Source organism: Cavia porcellus, unplaced genomic scaffold (genome assembly GCF_034190915.1).
Source record: "Cavia porcellus strain 051 isolate PalLab524CR breed Dunkin Hartley unplaced genomic scaffold, mCavPor4.1 scaffold_12, whole genome shotgun sequence".
Taxonomy (NCBI): Eukaryota; Metazoa; Chordata; class Mammalia; order Rodentia; family Caviidae; genus Cavia; species Cavia porcellus.
In genome coordinates this window covers 38,794,009-38,816,143 of record NW_026947495.1, presented here as the reverse complement: position 1 = coordinate 38,816,143, position 22,135 = coordinate 38,794,009, and the positions used below count along the sequence as shown (strand labels likewise).

Below are 22,135 nucleotides of genomic sequence, written 5' to 3'. Positions count from 1 at the left end.
CCCACCTTGATACACGGCTGGCATTGTTGACCACACAGTTCTCAACTTCCATGTCGCAGCCCTTCCCATTTATTCCATCAATACATTCTTAACTTTCTTCAGAAGCTATCTTGCTCATTTTTCTGTCTCCCCCAACAAACACACCAGTGCATAAGAGCAGCCTTCTCAGGAAAATCTACTGTGGAAACAAGTACCGAACAGGCTCCAGGAGCCTGATTCTATTTGGCAGATGAGGGAATTGAGGTTGGAAGAAATCAAGCAACTTGCCCAGTGTCACAAGGCCAGAGCTGGGAGCTAGGTCTGATCAATTACAAATTGCAGAGTCTTAGCTTGCTTCACCATACTGTCCCTTGTCCAGCTCTGATGCTTGAAAAGGATCTGCCTCCTTGCCCTGGGGCAACTCTCCTAGATTTGATCTAGATGAGATCAAAGCCACCATTATCCTGGTCTCCTTTGATTTTTTCATGATGGTATCTTAAGTGGTTGGGGAACCTTGAGGAAAAACCAAAATACTCATTGTGACTATGAACCCTGAGATGAAGCAGAAGGAAATCCCAAGATCTCCAAATACCAACCAAGCAGGAAATGTCACTCTGGCTGTAAGTAAGGGCTAGGAAGAGTCAGAAATCAGGATACTTCAGAACTAGGTCCTGAGGTCAGGAGGGATGATCTCACTAAGGTTCTGCCTCATCTAAACTCTGAATTCCATATTCCCAATTTTCAAAAAATGATTTAGTATTTCTTCACTTCCAGTTATAATTCCCGGCTCCCTTGGGTACTCTCTTTTTTTAAAATTCTGCTGAGAAATGCCCAGTAATTTCTTTAAAAGAGTCAATGCTCTTCCTCATAACTTTTAGGCAAATAAGTGATAATATCTTTAAGAGTCTGTATTTGCTTATAGAACCAGATAGGATGCTCATCTAGATACAGGGCTTCCCTACTCAGTGGTTACAATCTACTTCTATAGAAACTAAATAGGAATTGAAGGATCTGAAAGTGTGAAGTAGAAAGAAAGAAATACTTGGCAAGGGACCCTGGTTCCTAAACTCCTAAAGCCCTAGCAATCTCTTATTGAACAGTGAGTGAAGCACACACACCAATGGGATGACTAATGGCTGGTTGCTCCTGAATAATCCCAGGCTGGGGGCTGGCTGCCCGGAAAACCAGCCACGTGGCAAGAAGATTGAAATGTGTAGTCCCCACCTCTCTCCTACCACCCACTCTGTGAGGCAGAAATTAAGGTTGAGATGTCACCGAAGGCCAGTGATTCATCAATCATGCCCATGTAATGAAACCCAAGGTCTGGATTTGGGGAATTCTAGGTTTCTACCCACACAGGAGTGCCTGGCAGGTAATGCAGAAGATGTGGAAGTTCTACATACAAACACAAGCCACAGTTTTAGGGCTTACAATTTGGCATTTGTAGTGGAAAGCAGTCCTGTAGACTAAGCCTTTAACCCATGGGCTCTTCTCCAGGTAGACAGTGTTAGAACTAAATTAAATTAGAGGGTGCCAGTTTGGCACAGTGCTGTACACCTGTAACCCCAGCACTTTGTAGGCTGGGCCAGGAGGATTGCTTCGTGTTAGAGGTGAATCTGAGTTACACAATGAGTTCAAGGCCAGCCTGGACTCTATGTAGTCTAGACACTTTGAGACCTTGTCTCAAAGAAAGAGAGAGAGAGAGAGAGAGAGAGAGAGAGAGAGAGAGAGAGAGAAAGAAAGAACCCTAACCAACCAAACAAATAAATTAAGAGGATGCCTGGGTGGCCTCTACTAGAGACTGGGTATCAGAAGTGCTGAGTGGTTGTGAGAATGTAAAAAAAATGAGTTTTTTCTATTTCTAGTAAAGGAGACTTTCTATGCCAGTGATCCAGGTAAAAGATTCCTATTTCACTGATGACAAAAAGAGACTGAGGTTAAATAACTGGGAGAAAATAGAAGACCTGACACCTGAAAACCCAATACCAGTCCCCTCAACCACACTGCCATACTAACGCATTTATTTTGTGACACTGATAAAAGCATCTAGCTTTAGGAGCTGAATGGATGAAGTATGTTAAGGAGTTTCCCATTGTAGGTAAAATAATCAAGTACTTTAAATAAAGAAAGAATTGTTATAGTTTGTCGGGCTGGCGGTTACTTTGGAAGTCTTGCCACACTTCCAAGTCTCACCAGAAGTACTGATTTACCATCTTCTGTGTGAGAAGAACCCATACTGGCAAATAGTAGCCAATGCCTTGGAGTAAGTGTGGCAGATCTTCACTGGATCCCACAAGAAGGTGATTGTCCGCCTATGGACTTTATATCTTAATCCTGGACCTTATATCTATTAGAAATTTGATGGGAGGCTAGTGCCCTGCCTTTTTGGGTGACTTCATCAAACACGGTGATGTACACAGCACATGCAGCCCAGTGCTGCTGCACAGCAGGCGTTTGTATATGCAGGGTGTCCAGGCTGAGCACCTATTCCTAACTCTCAGTAAAACCACACTGCCCTTCGCTGGGGCCACGATGAGCCCAGCTAAGACTGCCTTTCCTAGCATCCTCTCCAGTGAGACACGGTCTGTGCCCACCTGCTGCCCAGAGGGATACAGAGATACCTGCTTTCATGGGGCATCTGAGACAACCACTTATAATACGTTGAGTCATCTGGGAGGGCGGCTTTTGCCCTTTTCCTGCTTCCTCTGAAGGTACTCCACCTGCAGCTCAAATGGGGTAGTAACATGAGGACTGAAACTGCAATTAAAGTCAATTTGCTGAGCACGGATGACCTCGAGGAGTCGTGGTCCTTGCTGAGGACAGTGAGCCTGCAGTGAAGGCTTTTCTGTTTTCACTGGGGAGCTCATTTACAATTATTAGAAGACAACCCTCAAATATCCTTTACATGAGAAGCTTCCACCCTATGCAAATCACAGTTACTGTAGGATGGCAGATCTCACACCCTGGTGGACAGCAAAACCACCTGCGGTTATTGAAAAAAAGACAAAGACTCAGGCCCCATCCCACACTAAGGAGCCTGCACCCATGCCAGATGACGTTGATGTCCAAAGTGGGTTTCTGTGTTTGTTTTTTGGTGTTAGAGATTGAACCCAGTGCCTTATACTTGTCAAGCATTCCCTCCACAGCTAAACTCCATCTCCAGCCTCCACTGCAGTGAGAACCACTGGTTTTAGGCTTCTCTGTTCTCTGTCCAACATGACCTTAAATGTCTTCAGGTATTAGCCTTGAGACTGACATCATGCAATCAACAGCAGCAGTAAATGTCTAACTTCATTTTATTTCATATCAGAAGAGGTTACACCTGAATGGGGTGGCCCAATGCCAAGACCATTTCCCAATCATCCTCCTAGGATAAGGCAGGTGCTGGTGGGCATGTCACCTGCTGTAGTCCGCCTTGGCCTGCCCTCAAGTTCCCATGAGTCTGACCAACCCCTGTCTTGCTCCTCTGCACTGCTTGGGGCAATGCAGCTGAAAGCTACCTGGGAACCATTACCAATCAAACTCCTCAGGGGTTTTCAGTGGAACCTTAGCAATGCTGTCACCGGACCCTGGGCAAAGGCTCCAGCCTCTGACATTCACTGCCCTCTACTTTGACACACAAAGGAATAAACGAGGAATTAATGTTCTGAGTCCTCTGGCAGAGGCTTCACACCAGCTAATCTCGCCTACCTCTAAATGAGCTTCCCTAGCAGGGCATGGAGGCCAAGGCTAGTGCATGTAGTCACCCCCTCCTTTTCTTTTTTTTTTTTTTTTTTGTCTTTTCTTTTTTATCGGTACCAGGGATCGAACTCACGACTGCCTGCTTGCAAGGCAGGTGCTTATGCCGCTGAGCTAAATCCCCAGCCCCTCACCCCCTCCTTTTCAAAGGCAGAGTCCCTCTTTTCCTACACGAAGTTTTCTGGCCGCCATCCAACAGGTGCCATCCAACAGGAACTACTGTTCTCTATTTTTCAATAAAGGAGCACAGGCTTAGCTCTCTCCTTTTCCTCTTCTCCAAAGCATATCTCTCCTTTTCTTTAAAGCAATGTTGGTCACGTGGGTTGTAGAAGAGAGGCTTATAGACCAGCATCTCAAAAGTCCACTTGTTATGGTCCAATAGTAATAACAAAAAGACAGCTATTTTCTGGCTCTTTTTATATTCAGTTCCTGAAATTTAAAGTCATCTGCCCTTTCCTTGTGCCGTGGGTATAAACTTATGCAGCTGACAAACAGGTAATGCCCTTTTGGAGTTCAGCTACTACAGAAGGGAGTCCCACAGATAAAAGAAAGTTCAAGTGAGTTCTTTTCTACACCTCTCCTATTCCTGGATGCAATAAGGCCAGACCTGGCCCAGGGTCCTATGAGCCCCAGGTGGTTCCACTAGAAAGCCCCAGGGCTCTAGATAGAGGTGAGGCTAGGTCAGGGCCTGTCCTACAGTACAACTGAACTTTTCTCTATTAGATGTCATATGCACATGGCAAAGGTGGCCTGGTTGGGGCTCAAAGAAGTCAATAAAGCTCTGTCTCCAAATATACCCCAAAGCTACTCCAAAAAGATACCACCACTGACACCAGGAACTCACTCTGTATTTATTTCTGGTAGTGAGCAGAGTTTGAAGAGCCGCCTCCTCCCCCTCGGATGGCATGGACCGCTGTTGGAGATGAGGCTGGATAGTGTCCCGGGCGGATAGGCTTGGCTGTATCCAACACAAAGGAGAGAAAACAAATAGACACCAAATGCCAAAACAGCATCCCAACCCAATGGCTCCTGGTGACAACCAGAGTCATGATGTTTATCAACATGACAATCACCTCTACCACCAGACCTTTCTGAAAAGCGATTTTTGCCCTAGGAGGAGTATAGTTAGTGACTCCAGGATATCCAGATATTCCAGGACAGACAGTACTTACAAATCAATCAGAAAGAAAATAAAATTAGAAACAAAAGACTTTCCTTTTTATGGTGAGATGGAGCCACAGTTTCCCAAGGATTTCACAGGGATCTGTGTAGTCCCTGAACTCAGATGCAAAATTCTAACTGTGATGTGTTTTTCCGGCGAGAGGGCCCATAGTTTTCAGTAGATTCTCAAAGGTTATGAAATCCAATAAATGTAACAAATCACTAAGGGATTTTAAAACTAGAAACTTGAAGTTGCTGCTTTGCAATACATCCACACAGCAATATCTGATGGAGAATAACATGACATGCTATTAGCAATGTTTCAATTTAAAAACTCTTAACAGATTATCCCTAAATCCCTTTCATTCTTATGTCTTTAACCTGGTGACTTTAGCTGCACTCTCATCTTTCACATGGGCAAAATGTCAAGATCCATAGAGGTCCCCTGGCGGCTTGGAACTACACCCCATCACCAAGGCCAGCCTGGCTCTTTCCAAGTCATTTCCAAACCTGGACTTGGAAATGGCTTTCTCTGAGATTTCTGTCTACCTACATGCTCCTTTGTGGTCCTGGCTGGTGCAGACCATAAGGGAACCTCAGGGCGAGAAACTGTCATATACTCCAGTGTTTCCAAGTGTGTACCTTAGTTTATTGCTATAGCCCTCTTCCTACCAGCAGCATGGGGGCTCCAGCTCAGCTGGGAACTCTAGAGAACTTGAGTAGGGCAGCAGGTGCCTGACAGGCTCACTCTCCCAGGTTGGAGGAGAGGAGCTGTGGGGGCCAAGACCCTCAAACCCCATCACAACCTTCAGATTAACATGGTCCCAGATGAGGCCCCTCGCAGCTTTCAGCTGTCAGGCGTGACGGGGCACACATACCGATCTGAGCCGAATGCGCCCTGCGGGCCATGTTCTTGGCCCTGACGGCCTCCTTGATGCGGTCCACCTCCTGCTGGTAGCGCTTGCGGTCGCGCATGGCGTTCTCCTTGGCTTCCTTCAGCGCGCTCTCCAGTGCCTTCACTCGCTCAGCGGTGGCTCGCAGACGCTTCTCCAACTTGGGCAGCTCACAGCGCAGGTCCGCGTTGTCCCGCACCAGCTGCGGTGGGGTAAGAAGGAGAGTCCATCACCAGGGTGGCTTTGCCTGCCACCCTGAACTGGAAGGACTAGACACTCTAGCCGCTGAGCCACTACTCATGCTAGATCATCTTTGACAATCTGTAGGACCGCATATTCGGGGAGCCATAAAGGAAGACAAAAATACCATGCCAAGGAACTCTAGCTTGCTAAACTCATGATTCAGGGTGCGCTAGGACTTAGGGCGCAGGAGGAAACAGTAAAAGCCATTTCTAGCGGGCGTCCTGGCGCATACCTGTAATCCCCACGCTCAGGAGGCTGAAGCAGGAGGGTGGCTGGGAGTTCCAGGACAGCCTGGACTACACAGTGAGACCCTGTCTCCAAAAGAGCAGAACAAACAAAACAAAAAAGGTAATTTCCAGCCAAAGGAAACTTTCAATTGGGGGCAGCATTTATTTCTTGTATTTGTTTGTTATGGAGGGTGGGGGAAGGTGTGAAAATGTTACTACTAGGGTACTAATATGAGAAATGTGAGTACTGTATTATGTGGCTTTGTTTTTGTGATAGTGGGAATTGAACCCAGGGTTTTTGCATTGAGCTACATCCCTTCTATTTTAAAATTTATTTACTTATTTTTTTGTCAGGGTCTCACTAAATCTCCAAATTGCCCAGAGTGGGCTCAAACTTGTGATCCTCCTGCCTTAGCGTTCCTTAGCACTGGAATTGCAGGACTGAGCCACCATACTTAGATTAAATTGAGAGATTTGAAGTCAGTTCAAAAATACTTGGTGAAGAGCCAGGGATATAGCTTAGCAGCATAGAGCTTGCCTGGCAAGCTTCGAGTTTGATTCCCAGGACCAGGAAAAAAAAAAAGTACTTGCTGAAAAACATCGAGATTTCATATGTATTTATTATGTATCACAACCATACTACTTTTTAAAATGACAGAAAAAAATTTAGAGCACTTAATGAACACTTTGTTCTAGAGCTTTCTACAAGTACATTGACTGCAGAACCACTCTCTACACTAGTACTGAGTTTGGACCCAGCTTTGCAACAGATTCAAAGGCTAACAGGAAAGAGGAGATTACTGCTTGTTTCTTCCTACCTAAGACTCACAATTAAGAAGCCCCAGGCCAGCCCCAGGGTGAAGGGTAGCTCAAGTGACAGCTGTATTATTTCTTGCCATCTGACTTGAAGGAAATCATCTGACCCCACGAAGTCTTGGGTTTTGCATCCATAAAACAAAGATTATTGAACACAGCCATGGTTGACACAGGTGGAGCAAAGAAAGTTTTGAAAATCAGAATGTACTTTATCAAAGCAAGGTGCTGCTGGATCCCACCTGCTTTGTTTACCCCAGCATCAGCTGCACTGCCTAGCAGATAGTAGGTTTTTAATAAATATTCATCGAATTCATGAATAAAGTAATGAATCGCAGAGCCACGTTTCAAGATGCCTGGCAGTTTCTGCTTCTACATTTCTCATCAACAATTTAGTTGAATGACTTCAGCTAGGATGATCTGTCATCTCCCTTCTGGGGGAAATTTCATCACCAGCATTGTTGCAAAAACCTAACAAGTCAAGGAGAAATGATGTCGCCTCAACCATATGGTGCAGGAAGATGGACTACTCCTACCACATCCCAAATCCTAAAGCCAGAAAACAGTCCAATGCAGGCCAGCATCGGGCAGAAAGGACCGGACCTAACCGACCTGCCTAAATTTGTGTGTGTGTGTGTGTGTGTGTGTGTGTGTGTGTGTGTGTGTGCATGTGTGTGTGTGTACCCAGTAATCTGTGTTTCACACAGATAAATGCTAAGGTGTGGCAAAGATCCAAGAGGGCACCCCAAATATCCAGGAATGGGATGACAGGGAATAGGGGTTCTGGCCTTAGGGTCTTGTCTCCCACTGTGGGAGTGAAGCAGTCCATTTTCTCAACTATTTTAAAAATCAGGTACATGACCCAGCCCAGCACTTGTGCATTCTCTGGGGTCATGAGGTTCAGGTGCCTCACAGGCATTGCGTGAGATGACCAGCTGGAATCCAAGGCTGGCATGAAGGCAGAATTGAAACACAGGACTCTGGACACTGCATTTTCCAAACTCTAGAGAATTTCTATTCTATCAGTTCTCTATATACAGCTTCAATCAAATGAAGTCTTTTACATATAAAGGATGTCACTAAGGACTGACTAAAGGATTTGTTTTGTCTTGTTTTTGAGACAGTGTTGTTATGTTGTCCTGGCTGGTCTCAAACTCCTGGGCTCAAATGATCCTACCACCTCAGCCTCCCCAGTAGCTGCGACTACACTTTGCCCAGTGCTCGTGTTCTCTGATCACTGATTACATGCAATCTTTTTACCCTCAGTATCAGATCCTCCTCCACACAGTGTGGCCTCCACACAATGAGGCTGTGGGAGGCAGCAGAACTCTCCTACCTGCTTGTGCACCTTGGTGAGCTGCTCCAGGTTGTTCTCCAGGAAGGAAATCTTCTGCTTCTGGGCGGCACTGCCTCCTCCATCATCACTGTCCAGCTCCACACTCTGTGCCAACACCATGTGATCAGAACCCGGCACACTGCCCATAGCCCACGGCCCACCCAGGAACAGTACACAATGCATCTCAAACCTTTTATTCAAAATCTGAAGTCCCCCCACCTTCCAGAGTAGTAGAAAAATGTAAACAAAGAGAAGTTCTGCTTGTTTAGATTCAAAGAGCTTCCCAACTAATTTCCTTGGTGAGCGCCAAAAGTGTTGCATAAAGAAGCTATCTTTTAGAGGGCTGGAGGGCATAAAAAATCATCAAATTGCTTTTGAAAGCTGCAGATGATTTCTCTTTAATGAAAGATTTCTTTGCAAGCAGGTACAGATTTTCCTTTTCAAAAGAGTTTTAAAATTTACTAAAAATCAGTGTGAAACTTAAAGTCAACACCCAAATTTGATTTCAACCATTAGGACAAGACAAGTCACCAAGCTTTTAACCAAGTGACTGTGGTGCCCCTGGACATTCCAATAGTCTCAGATTGTCCCTTCAGCTTTCAACTCTATGTAGTTCCTCATAGAGGCAGTCTCAGCATAGTCACACCCCGGTACTGGGTAAATCCTTGAAATTCAGGAGACCTTGAAATTGGCAAGAACGCTTAACTCCTGGCAAGCTAAGTGGCATGGATAAATGTAGAAATACATGTACAAATACATCCTGGAATTAAAAAATGGTACAACACATTTGATTCACATGATTCTAGAAGACGTCATCATCTTTTTTCAGAAGGAAAATGGCTTTAGGATCATCTGTTCAGTCTAAAACAGTTTCTCAAACTTGAAACTATATCAAAGACTCTGAAAGAGGGTTTCTTAAAGTTCAGATTGCTGGGCACACTACCTGTTCTGTAGATCTGTGGAGAGGTCGGAGAATTTGCACAAGCAAATTCTCAAGTGATACCAATGCCTCTGGCCAGAGAACCACATGCTGAAAACCATTGGCCTAAAAGTAGCTTGTTCCCAGAGAGTTTATATAAAAAAAAACCTGGAGAGTCTGCCCTCAGGCTCTCCTCCTTCTGACCAGAGGCTCCTTATGGTCATGGCTTCTATCTCCTCCCTGTGATGCAATCTTTTCAGTCCTTGTCATAAACTCATCAGATGTCCTCCTGCTCTCCAGAACACCCATCAGTGTACTGGCCTCACTCTCCTACCCGGTCCAGATTTCATGGTCACCTATATTTTGCTGATCGTGGTTTCTATATACCTGCCTGACTGTTGCCATTCAGGCCTCAAAATTTCCCACCATTCTCTGCCTTCTGTCTTTACTTGTGTTTCTAGGATTCTAAACCATGCTGCCAGGCACCACGCCAAATCCACTCTCTGTCCCTCATCTGGAGACTCACACCAGTTATTCTACCTAGTAAGTGCTCTTCATGGCTTCCAGAACCTTCTCCAGTCTTCTTGAGCTCCCTATCCTCTGTCCTCCTTATCCGTCAAGGACCAACCCTCCACATTAACTGAGGATCCCAGTCATTAGATGTGACTTCTTTCCGTGGTCTTGGGGTTCCCTGCGAACAGTTCCAGCCTGACTGTACACCTCCCCTTAAGAAAATAGGTCCCCGGGGGAGAACATGGCGGACAGACAACAGCAACTACTGAAGGCTCTCTGAAAGGCTCGGCTCAGAGGCCAGGAATGATGCCGACTAAGGAGATACGAACCAGTAGAGATATGCTCTGCTGACTCAGGAACGAACTGGGCTGAGAGAATCCAACTTAGGATACAGTCCTGGCACTAAAATAGGAACAGAAAAGTCTCGGTGTGGAGGCTCGACCCCGCGCCATTGGAAGCCGCGGTTTGGGTTTCCCGCCGCCCGGCGGCTGGCTGCCTCCACAGCGGCTCGGCAAGGAGAGACGCGCCGAGCTCTGGGAACGGGAGTCTGCGAACGGAGTCGGAAACAGGACGGACAAGGAGGCGTACACGAAAACTGACTGGTGGCGAGGTGAGCGAGAAACTGACCCCCTACCACAGTTTGACTCCAAAGGAGGTTTTTCTGGGCTCAGGCAGTCCTGTAAGAGCAGAGCGCGGTGGCAACTCCAGCCACACATTCCCCTCTCGGACGGGATTGGTGAAAAGTGCCTGGCCTGAGTGACACTGCTGGCGGACTCCCTAGGCTGGCCTAACCCAGATCCCAGAGCCTAACGGTGGCCCGGAGGAGCGACTGACTCCCGCGTAGGCTGCCTCCTCTGCAACTCCCTGGTGCGCAGTGGTGGGCGGGAACAACTAGCCAGCGCAATTTGATCAGGCTGTGGCTGACAGGCAGGGAAGCCGGGCCTCCCATGTAAGCTTGCATTTTATAAGGAACAGAAAATATGGGGAAGGGAAGCAACAAAAAAGGCTCCTCGGCCCCCAATCCTGAGAATCAGGCAATAGTGGACACCGCACCAATATACATTAAGCGCCATATAGAGAGCCTCATAGACCAATTCAGGAATGAAGTTATCAATGACCTGAAGCTAGAAGTATGCAGAATAGTTAGAGAAATGCTAAGCACCACCCAGGAAAAAGCAGATGGTGGAATGGAAGAACAGAAAAAGAGGGGAGAATTGCTTGATGGAGAAAACAGAGAAAGCATTGAGTATGTGAAGCAGGTTCAAAGGGACTATCAAGAAATTAAGAAGTCTATCCAAGACTGGCATAACAGCTTGAAAGAAACTAAGGACAGACTATCTGAACTGGAGGGCAGACTTGAAACATGGGAGAATGAAATGAAAAACTTCTTAAAAATAACAAAGAAACAAACAGCAATAATACAAAGACAAGAAGATGATAAGAGGAGCCATAACTTAAGGATTAAGAACATAAAAGAAGAAGTAGGGACACAAACAAGTGAACTACAAAAGCTACTCACAGAAATAATCCAGGAGAATTTTCCTAATTTAGCAAAAGGTAAAGATACTCAGATGTATGAGGCATACAGGACCCCAGCTACCTACAACCCTAACAGAGAAACACCCAGGCATATAATAATAAAAATTCCAGAAATTCAATACAAGAACAGAATATTAAAAGCTGTAAGAGACAAGAAACAGATCACTTACAAGGGAACACCCATCAGAATTACAGCAGATTTCTCTTCACAAACCATCAAATCATGAAGAGCATGGGGAGAAATAATTCAAGCTTTGAAAGATAATAATCTCCAGCCAAGATTGAGATATCCTGCACAACTGTCCCTGGAAATTGATGGGAAAACGAGGTGCTTCCAGGATAAAGAGGAACTGGGGGAATTTGCAACCACCAATTCAACCCTACAGAAAGTATTGCAGGATATTCTAAAAAAAGAAAAATACAAAGAACCCAGAAATAGTGGCGGGGAGGCCACAACGAATGGAGCAGAGAACAAAATGAAGAAGACAAACTGACAGCTACTGACAGAAAAAGAGCTCAACAGAAATGAGACAGAGAAGATTGGATGATAGGAACAGCTTTTTTTGGAGAAAATGACATCTTAATAGGTAATGCTGATTTAGTACCATCTTGTTTTGAAGTCTCATCTAGCTTTTGTTCTTCTGTCTCCAATGGTCTAAACAGGTTGTATCTTATTGGATTTTGTTATGTACGATAGTATAAGCAAAAACCTTTTAAAGACAAGGAGATTATACAGAGACCATTGTTCATTTTCTGTTAGTCGATTCTAAATACTTTATAATGCTGTCATTCTCTTAAATGGTTTTACATTGTTTTGATATACTTAATGCTACAGTATATGAAGTTGTACTCAAGGACTTCAGGGAGGGAGTCAATATGGCAACTATTTTTGGGTCAGGATTATCTGGTGGTGAAACACTATTCTGCTTAAATGGTTATGTTTTGATCTGCCCTGTTTCGCTGTTATGCCCTCTTTTTTTCTCAATCTCCACTCCATTATTTACTTTTTTATTTTTATCCATTTAATTAAAGGGAAAAATATAGCAGGATATAATATAGTAACCCACTTTGACTCTCTATTATCTCGATTTGAAGCCCTGTATTACTCTCACCATCTTGTTTTTGACTGAGGTTCCTCTATTCTGTTTTGCTGGATAGTATCAGGTTCGAAAGTTTAGGCATCAGCTGAGAAGATAATGAGATTCATTATAACGCCCATTCTCGTTGACTTTTATCTACTTTTGAAGACCTACAATATCTCCAATGTTTTGGTTTTGTCGGTTTTATTCTTTACGGTTTTGTTCAATTGTATTACAACTAATGATATAGGCAATTCTATTAGAAATAGCGGGAGGCATTATGGTAACCATTGTTGATCACCTTGTATTATGTTTTTATATTATCTATTATGTCCACCCTTTTGACTTGACCGATTCTGTTCTGTTATGTCACATTTGGTTTTACTCTCTTCCAAAAAAGCAATACGAAACGTGGGAGCAATGAAACCCAAAATGTGTAATAGTCACTGTACAAAAGAGAGGAAAAGAAAGTGCTCTAAACTATATAACTGCATGTATATTTAAATGTATAAGATAGAAAATGATATCACAGAGTTTTATTGGATCATTGAACAGAACTGTTTGCAGTATCATTGTTGGAATGTCCACTCTACAAGCTTTAATTTTGTGACTGGAACAATTATTTCTAAGATGGCAATATGTAATCCATTAACTAGTGATTTCCTACTGCGCATTTTTTTCTTCTGTAAATCTGTATAACTTGTACCCCTTCACTGTTTTTTTTCTTTCTTTTCTTTTCTCCTTAAATAAAAATTTAAAAAAAAAAAAAAGAAAGAAAAGAAAATAGGTCCCCTTCTCCTTATTCAAGCCAATAAAACCATCTACATGGTTAATTGTACCCCTCTCAAACCTAACTTCTTGATTTCCTCTTCTTAATCTCTAACCTTCCTCTTCGCACTTCATAGATGTGTACACATAAGCACACATGCACACATTCACAGACACATGCACACGCCTTAATACCTTTGTTCCTGCCATCCCTCTGCTATGACCCACTGTTCCCATCTATCAATTTGAAACAGTTTGAAAGAATAGACTCAGGCTGTTTTCACCTTTTGGTCCTCTCTTCTGTCTACAAGCAGCCCTGGGAAGCCCCAGCGTGGAGGCCTCCCAAGATCACTGTGGGGAGCTGAAAGCACATAGACCTGGACTCCAAATCTCTCTCTGGCTCTTCCTTGTGGTACAATGTGGGATAAGTCACTTAACATCTGAGCCTTGACCCACATCTGCAAAACAGGTATGCTAAGCCCTGATGATATGGTTGCTGGGGAAAGCAAACAAGATGCTACAGCACTTCTCAAACTGACCTCCATCTCACATAGTCTCCTTATAGACAGAGGGAGGCTCTCACTGTCTGCTGTCACTAGGCTTTGAGGCCACACTGTCTGGTGACCAAACTGATCTAGATGTTCCTAAACCGGGCACACTGACGTTCACATAACAGGGACCAGAAAAATGAAAGTTCATTTGAAATGAAGGCCAGGAAAAGCACTATAACTTCCTTTCATTAAGAAGGAAAAATCAGATGAAAAAATGTTCCTAAGTAATTTTTGCCTCTAGCACATTCTTTTAATAACATTCTCTGTCATGAAGTAATTAATTTTTAAGCACAGCCAGCCCCAATTCAGGCAAGTAATATTTCAACTGAAAATGATCCTTCCCACCACCTTTTTTTTCTTCTCGGTCCCACTCAGATAAAATAGAACTCACTTTTTTCACTCGTGTGGTCAGATCCTGGACGAAGAGTTTACGGAGGTTATGAAGAGTTTGTAGTTCTCTAGACTGGAAGAGAAGATTGTGAAAAATGTCACTTCAGTAGGGACATACATGTTTGTCCCAAGTCAAGGGGAACCCTAGACTTCTCCAATTTGCCTTATCTCAGCTGCCACTGATGCTGCGGAAGCCCTGGGCACCTTGTGACTGTCCCACCACACCGCGTCCCAGCCTCAGCCCAGGGCATCTCCAGAAGCATCTCACAGTATGGGGCTGGACACCCAGACAAGGAGCTGCAGGCTTGGAACGAAACTGTGCTACTCTCCATGGGATCTTTTTTGGTTTACTGTTTTCTTCAAGCACAAAAATTCAGGTTTTCTTCCCTAAATTCCTAATAGGCTATTCTGTATCACCACAAAGTCCTTTTAAAATTTTTATCATGAGGATGCAATGATACTATACTCATAAGTGAAATAAATCAAACTCACACGTATAAATACTATATTGTCTCCCTAGTGTAAGAAACTAAAAGAGTAAATAAGATACAAAATCTTCAATAAATACTGCGGAAGGGTAAGGAACTGCTCAAACAGGAAAAATACCTGGGTTAGGGAAAAGGAGAAAAGAAGGAAAGGAAAAGAAAAAAGATATAAATTTGTATACACACACAAGATAGCTAAGATGATTGTACTGCTAATTCTATTAGTCCTTGGAACAAAACAGTTAACATTCATAGGATTAGATCAATGTTCCATGTCTATATCTGGTAATCTGAGAAACAACTCTTTTGAAGATCACTATGCCAACATAACCTCTGTTAAGTTCCTACTACCTTGTTTTGAAAGCCTATATTGTTATTGTTTTGGGGGGGTTTGTTATTTGTTTGTCTCTTTTGTTTCTTGTTTTCCTGTATTTGTTTTGCTTTTCCCTCTTTAAAAGAAAAAAATGATCATGAAAACATTATATATAATGCCAACAAATTTAAATTAAAAGTTGATCCACAACTTCCCTCGGGCTAACCAGCTAACACTTTCCAAGCTTCTGCACCTCCGCACTGACTGTTACAGGAGCTCTCCTGGAAGAGGCGTTAGACCTTCCGCCAGGGTGATGGGTGAGTTACCTGAACCTCCTGTGCCTGCGTTTCCTTATTTATAAAATAAGGATGAAAACAGTGGTTGTCTCATCAGTGGTGTCAAGATTACAGGAGATAATCCTCACACAACTCTTAGAGCAGTTTCTGGCATGTACTATGTGTTCACTAAATGTTAGTAAGATTTTATTGATGATTGTATCTCAGATGATAATAGCTACTTCTTCATTAGATTTTTCTGTTTTCTTTTGTGTAACTTTCACTGTAAGCAACTTCTTAGGGGCATAGTTTTATTTTGTTTTTAAAAATTTTTTTGTTAGTACATGCTCGCAGTACCATAATGATTACATTCATTGTAGGGAGTTGGTACATGGACATAGCACATCTTAATTTGTTTTTAAACCTCTTAATGTTGGATTAGTTTCTACAAATGACACTTTAGGAATCATTGCTGAAACAAGAGCCTGAACCAAACCTGGTGATCTTATTTTCTCCCATTCAGGCTTTGATGTTTTCACTACAGGGAATATGTTTTGTTTTGTTTCTTTTTTTTTTTTTTTTTTTTTTTTTTTGTCTTTTTCCTTTTTATTGGTACCAGGGATCAAACTCACGACTGCCTGCTTACAAGGCAGGCGCTTATGCCACTGAGCTAAATCCTCAGCCCCTACAGGGAATATGTTAAGAGTGGGCACTGTAGCTCAGTGTTGGACTGCTTGCTCAGCATACAAAAGGTGCTGGGTTTGATTCCCAGTATTTCAAAAAAGGAGAGGGGCAACAGAGATGTTAGTTCTTTGCAAAATATTGCCCAATTATAAAGGAGGAGATACACTCTTCAGGGTAAATGTTTTAACTTGTCTGAATTCACCTGCTCTACCATAGAATGTCAAGGGATGCAGCTCACACAGGCTCACAATGAAGAGGAAGAAACAGCCCACAGAGTTATGAAAACACTAAGTTTCTTGGAATAAGGTTTCTCTGTTAATTTAAGGTCTTATCACTGGGTTCAATTCCATGCTGCAAGAAGAAGCACCTGAAGTCAATTGCATCCCCGAGTGAGGTAAATTACTTTCTGCAGGAAGCCAATAGATCTGTTATTATGAATAATGTGCACACCGTATCTGGCCAAGGCTGAGCCGCCTCCTAGCACAGGCACAGGAGGTGCCCAGCGCCCACAGTCACACAAACGAGACGTCCATCCCTGTCAAAGGGAGCTCAGCGTCCAGTACCCTTATGCCTGCAACCACCCTGCATGCTCCCCCTTTGCCGTGGTGATTTTATTACTGATTGAACTGTAACCACAGCTAGTATTTTTCCATAAAAAGCACTATCACACTAAAGAGAAATGAAGGAAGGGTACTTTATACTCCCAGACACTTACTTGTGATACAAGAACTAAATCACACACAAGCCTAAGTTTGGACATTTTTTTCTTGTTTGAGATAGACTCAGCAATAAACAGCTTGGGAGGGGCAGTTAAAGGATGTTTAAATAGCTTATATTTATGCACATTTATGCTTAGACAACTACCATGTAGCTCCCTCCAGCAAGCACTTTTCCTCCATCACATTCATTATCATTTCTCTACTGCCTGACTCCTCTCAGCTCTCTCCCTCTCACAGGCCACTGCTCTCCACGTGAAAGCTCAGGTCTCAGCTTCCTGTCACAGTGGACAAGCAGGGTGGGATCACAGAGGTGGGCAGCACAGAAAGATTCTGGGTTCAGCCCTAGGGCCCAGTGTCCTGTTAAAGCAAGGTGCTGTGTGGGGCTCAGGGACACCTCAATGTCCGTGGGCTCTGCCCAGCATGGTACTGCACTGTGGGTGTCTGATACATCAATAATCACTCTCTGCAACACAAGAGGCAGCCAGGAAGTGTGGGAAGGGACTGTCATGGAGAGTAAGCCTGTTCCCCCAGAATATGCACAGCTGAGGAGGAGTTCCCGGCTGAGGGAAGCATCGGAGTCTAAGGACAGTGCTTTGGCTTCAAAAGTGTGTGTGTGAGTGTGGTCCATGGGGGCGGAGAGGACAAACGGCTGCTGTGTCAGTGGGTCTGTCCTCATGGGTGGGATGGATGCCTATCTCTGAGAGCAAGCTTATACAGACACGTCTGGATGAGTGTGGAAGGTAAGGGGAAGAAACAAGTGGATAGAGATGGGGAGGCTGGTGCAGAAGATGCATCACTGAATACCACCAAAAAGCAAGGAACTGGCTAGATTTTCTTCAAATATCAGGGAGAAAGCATGAGTCTGTGAGTATAAGAATAAGTCTGGGTGTAACTGGGTGTGTGTGAGGGTGAAGGTGACAGTCTATGGGAGCAACTGATGTGAGTGCATGTGTGACCATGATATGTGTGGAGGAGGCCTTTGTGCCAATTATGCATGTGAGTGTGCAAATGGGTATGAGTAAAGGTGTAAGTGAGGAGTGCAAACATGAAAATAAACAAGTTCATGCATGATCTGTGCACATGAGCAAGAATGTGCACAAGTGAGAATGTGTGAGCCTGCAAATGTACATGCATGTGAGTCTGCATGGGCATGTGCCACGTATGTGGACGACAGTGCAGGACTGAGTTATGACCAAGCATGGGTGAGGGGTGAGAATGGGCCATGTGGACTCATTTGTGTGCATGTGATGACCTGCATGCATAAGTGCATGACTGGGCTGTGGGTGTGAGGATGACGAGGGTGGGGACACGAAGGTGAACACCTGTGCAAGGCATGGCTATTGGACTGGGGTGTGGGTGGGAGTGTACTGGGACTCATAGGGTAAAGAAAGAAATCCCCTGAAATACCATTCGTCTTGGGCTGATGAGAATATAGTAAAATTTCAATGCTCAATATTTTCCTGAATTTCTATAATTATCTATAATTATGAGTATCACTTTTCTAGTCAAACAGATGTAGATGAAGAATTTTGTGGACTCATTTCAGGCCCCCTACAACCGCCTTCTCTAAAGACTTCACACTCAAAGGCCCAAACTTCCTCTCAGCACCAGCATCTTCCTTCTGTCCTGATGCTGTATGCCTGTTTCTCTCCCTGGCTCTCAGGAGCAAGGGAAAGGAACCTGGAAGCCAGAGTACAGCAGCCAGACGTGAGCAACCATCTGCCTCCTGCTGGGGTCCCAGATAGTGAGAGATGGTTCAGACTCACTCAGATTCACACAGCCATGAATGGGATCAGAACGGAGGGCTATGTCTAAAGCTTCTCATCTGCAAGTCTCAACACGTCTTCACCAAATTGAGCCAATGGGATAATGGCTGCCTTTAAACCCAGGCTGAGCGGTGTGCTCAGTGCTCATTGAGAAGGACTCAGGAACCCTCGGAGCCAGGCAGCAGCCCACAGAGCATCTAAAATAAAGCTGGCCAGAGGAGAAAGGCAGCAATGCAGGACAGAGAAAAGCAACAGAATTTCCAATAATGAGCCCTCCCAAAGGTAGATGGGCTCTGCCACTCCTCTCTACCCAAAGTCTTGCAGGTCTCGAAACACTCACCAATTGTACCCACTATAGCGTTTTCCTCTTTGTCTGCCTTTCAACCCTCTTTCAGTTGCAACCACGATGACACCTTGGCTGGCCTGCAATGTATCAAGGCATGGGCCTACCTAAGGGCCTTGACACAAGATATTGCCTCTGCCTGCGACCTCCTTCCCAAGACACAGCCATGGCTCATTTCTTCCCTCTACAATTCACTACTCAAATGTCACCTTTTCACTAACCTACACAGCCATCTAACAAAGCACAGTAGCCCCTGCCCTTATCTACATGGGGCACATCCCAAGATCCCCAAGAGATGCCTAAAGTCATGGATAGTGTAAAGTCCTATATGAACTACTTTTTTTCCTACATCTACAGAACTATGATAAGTTTTAATTTATAAATTAAAACCATAATAAAAGGATTATTAATAAATTATAAAATAGAACAGTTGTAGCCATGCATGGTGGTATATGTCTGATATCTCAGCACTCAGAAGGCTGAGACAGGGGGATCACCCCAGCCTAGGCTACACAGTGAGTTCAAGCATTCAAGGCCAGCCTGAACTATAAAACAAGACCTTGTGTCAAAAAAATATATATAATAATAGAACATAAGAAAAGCTACATAAACATGGCCTCTCTTTCTCTCTCTCTCTCTCTCTCTCTCAAAATACCTGAATTCTTCATTATATTATTACAGTGTTTTGAGGCTACAGTTGATTTCAGGCAACTGAAATGTCATAATGGGAAATAGTGGGTAAGGTGGGGGTTTGGGGAACTGCTGTGCACTGCAGTTTACTGTGTCTCTCCCAGCTCAAGGCAAGCTCCCCCAGGGCAGGATCTTATCTGCACTGTTTGTTGATATATGCAAGCACCTGCAAGACCAGCCCTTAGTAGGTGCTCCGTGAATCCCTGCTGAAAGTTGAGGGGCAGTATCACAAAGGGCAGAGGCTGTAAAACTGCAGGCAAGGGTTTATGATGTAGTTTAATTCTTACTCGCAGGCTCTAGGGTTACAGCTTTCAACACTGACTGTGTCAAGAGCTGGAGAATAAATTCTATTCATCCCACTGCTCCACTGGATGTTTTAGGTCTAAAATGATCCCCAAGAAAGATGTGCATAGATAAAATCATAGCATGAACAATTCAGCAGATCACAAACTAGCCAGGTCTTTGTGACTAAGTTGAGTAGGGAACATCTTGACTCACCACTGTCTCCTCCAGTCCCTTAAGGTCCTCTCTGGCTTGTTCCCTTTTATCATTGAGCAATCTGAAAAAACAAAATGGAAGCATCAACCACCAACGGGGAATCAGAAATAGGCAGCTACTATCTGCATCTGCAGATAAATCAACCAAACAAGCCAACAGACACACAAATAGCCATGGTCTGTTTTTAAATCAGCTCACTCTAACCGGAATATCTGGGTCTCAGAATCAGGAAAGTAGAGTGTTTACGACCTCCCAGGGATGAGAGAGAGCAGGAGATATTTAAAGTGCACTCACAAGAGCTTTTCCAGTTTCATTTCTCTCTCTTGGTCCTCTATTTTCAGCTTGTTATAATCAGAACTGAGCTTCTCCTGTTCCAGTTGCAGTTTCTGATTCAAACTGAAATTGAGAGGAAAAGCAATATATTCCAAATCAGTCTGAAATCCTGAGTCATCCAGCTAAAACTGTGGTTCTGTTCCAACCCCATTAGTTCTGTGCAATAAAGGCAGAAATTCGTGAGGATTTTGAGGGATCAGAGAACAACCTCACAGCTTCTTCTTGCCCAAGTGAAAACTAATTTCTGGGGAGCATGGGGAGACATGGAACAAAGACTTTGAGGATGTATTTATAGTTTGCTTGTGTGCAAGAGCCTCAGGGGAAGCATAATGAAAAGGGCGGATATTTTAGAACAGAGAAAGTATCCTTAGAATCTTTCTGCTTCCTGGGCCACGAAGATGGCAAAAACTCCCTTAGGTACCCTTGTTTGGCCATTGCAACCTGCCCCCCTCTGGTGAGATGTTCTGAAGATATTTCCCAAGTCTGGGGACCTGGCCCAGAGTGGGACAGTTTCCACTCTGTAACATGAGAGGAGGGGTTCAGAGAGCGGAATTATGAAGAGCAAAGTTGGGTTCTAAGGGAAACTGAAACTCGCCATCTGGTTGGGGCTTTTGGTCAGCATTTACATCAGCCCAGTATGCATAAGACCATTAGTGTGGCCATGCCCAACAAATGTAAAGAAACAGATTATGCACTGCATGAAAAGAAGACCAAGGTCCATTTCAAAGGCAAACACCTAGGAAGCTTCTCCTTCCACCAACTTGCTCTTTCTCCCCTTCCTTCCCTCCCTCTTCCCTCTCTCTCCCAGCTGAATATGTCAAGGGTGATTCATCAGAGCAATGAACAAAAGACAAGCACATCCTGAGAGGTGGCATGGGGGAGGCCTAGAAGAAGGGGACAGGGAGTGCTAAGCACTTTCCTCGGGTGGACTGTGCACAGAGCCCATCCACCAGGTAAGTTTTGCTTCAGCTACCATTCTTCTCTTCCAAAGTACAAATAAACTGTGCAAACAGCTCACATACATCGAGGAGAGATTTGGATCAGTAGTCTGGAGAATTAAACTCTTAACTCCAGGCTGATTCCTATTTAGTAACGTGACCTTAAGTAAAATAATTTAACCTTGCTTCTCATATGGAAATCTGTTTCTTCATCTATAGGAGAAGGGAGGGAAGCCTTGGTCTGATGGGAGGGGGTGTCACTCGATGGGATACTTCATTATCATTGTTTTCTTTGTAATCTGGTGCCTTTCATTTGGAGCATTCAAAAACATTATTTCACAAAAAGGTTCAGAGACTGAGAAGAGAATCCACTATGCAAAAACATTAAGAAGCCCCAGAAGAGGATCCAAAGGTACTCAGAGCTGGGTGATTGTGCGGCCCATGAAAGATAAGGTAAGGGCTGAGTAGGGAGGATATGTTATGGACCTGGGGCTCCCCTGTAGGCTCATCAAGGCCAGGATACAGCCATGAGGACAGAGTCCCCAGAGCTGACTTGTAGTGATCCTTCCTGCTGCCATGGACCATAGCACCTCAATAAGTGACCAGCTGGCTGTGTGGTGCAGTGAGCAGATGCATGTTGGGCTGAGGTGGTAGCAAATGCTGTCTGTCTTCTCTGGAATTTTTTTCACCTATCAGAGCCCCTAGGTCAGAACCAACTGCTTTTTTCATGCTTTAATATAGCCTCTTCATCACCTGGGGCACGTGTCTGCCCAGCAGAGCTTCCAACAATGTGATCCTGCACCAGATTGGAATGTGACAAAGAGGGCAGCTGGGCTTGCTTGCCACCTGCCTCCCCAGAGCCCCAGAAGGCTGGACTCCAGATGGGAGAACAGAGCTCCGGGCAGTGTGCCTGGCCTAAGGTGGCACTGCAGCACCTTTGAG

General features: G+C 44.3%; 1 protein-coding gene across 2 annotated transcripts in view; it reads right to left on the bottom strand.

Moving 5' to 3' along the window:
• Positions 1-22,135, bottom strand: part of Kif5c (kinesin family member 5C) — a 162,924-nt gene that overhangs the window by 11,449 nt on the left and 129,340 nt on the right. For both annotated transcript variants that reach the window (XM_005007702.4, XM_003478704.5), the window contains exons 20-25: positions 20,217-20,318; positions 19,923-19,983; positions 14,151-14,222; positions 8,391-8,495; positions 5,757-5,973; positions 4,562-4,675 (exon numbers count right to left, since the gene is read on the bottom strand). In XM_005007702.4, the coding sequence (XP_005007759.1) occupies positions 4,569-4,675; positions 5,757-5,973; positions 8,391-8,495; positions 14,151-14,222; positions 19,923-19,983; positions 20,217-20,318 (664 nt within the window). In that variant the 3' untranslated portion in view covers positions 4,562-4,568. The remainder of the gene's footprint in view (positions 1-4,561; positions 4,676-5,756; positions 5,974-8,390; positions 8,496-14,150; positions 14,223-19,922; positions 19,984-20,216; positions 20,319-22,135) is intronic.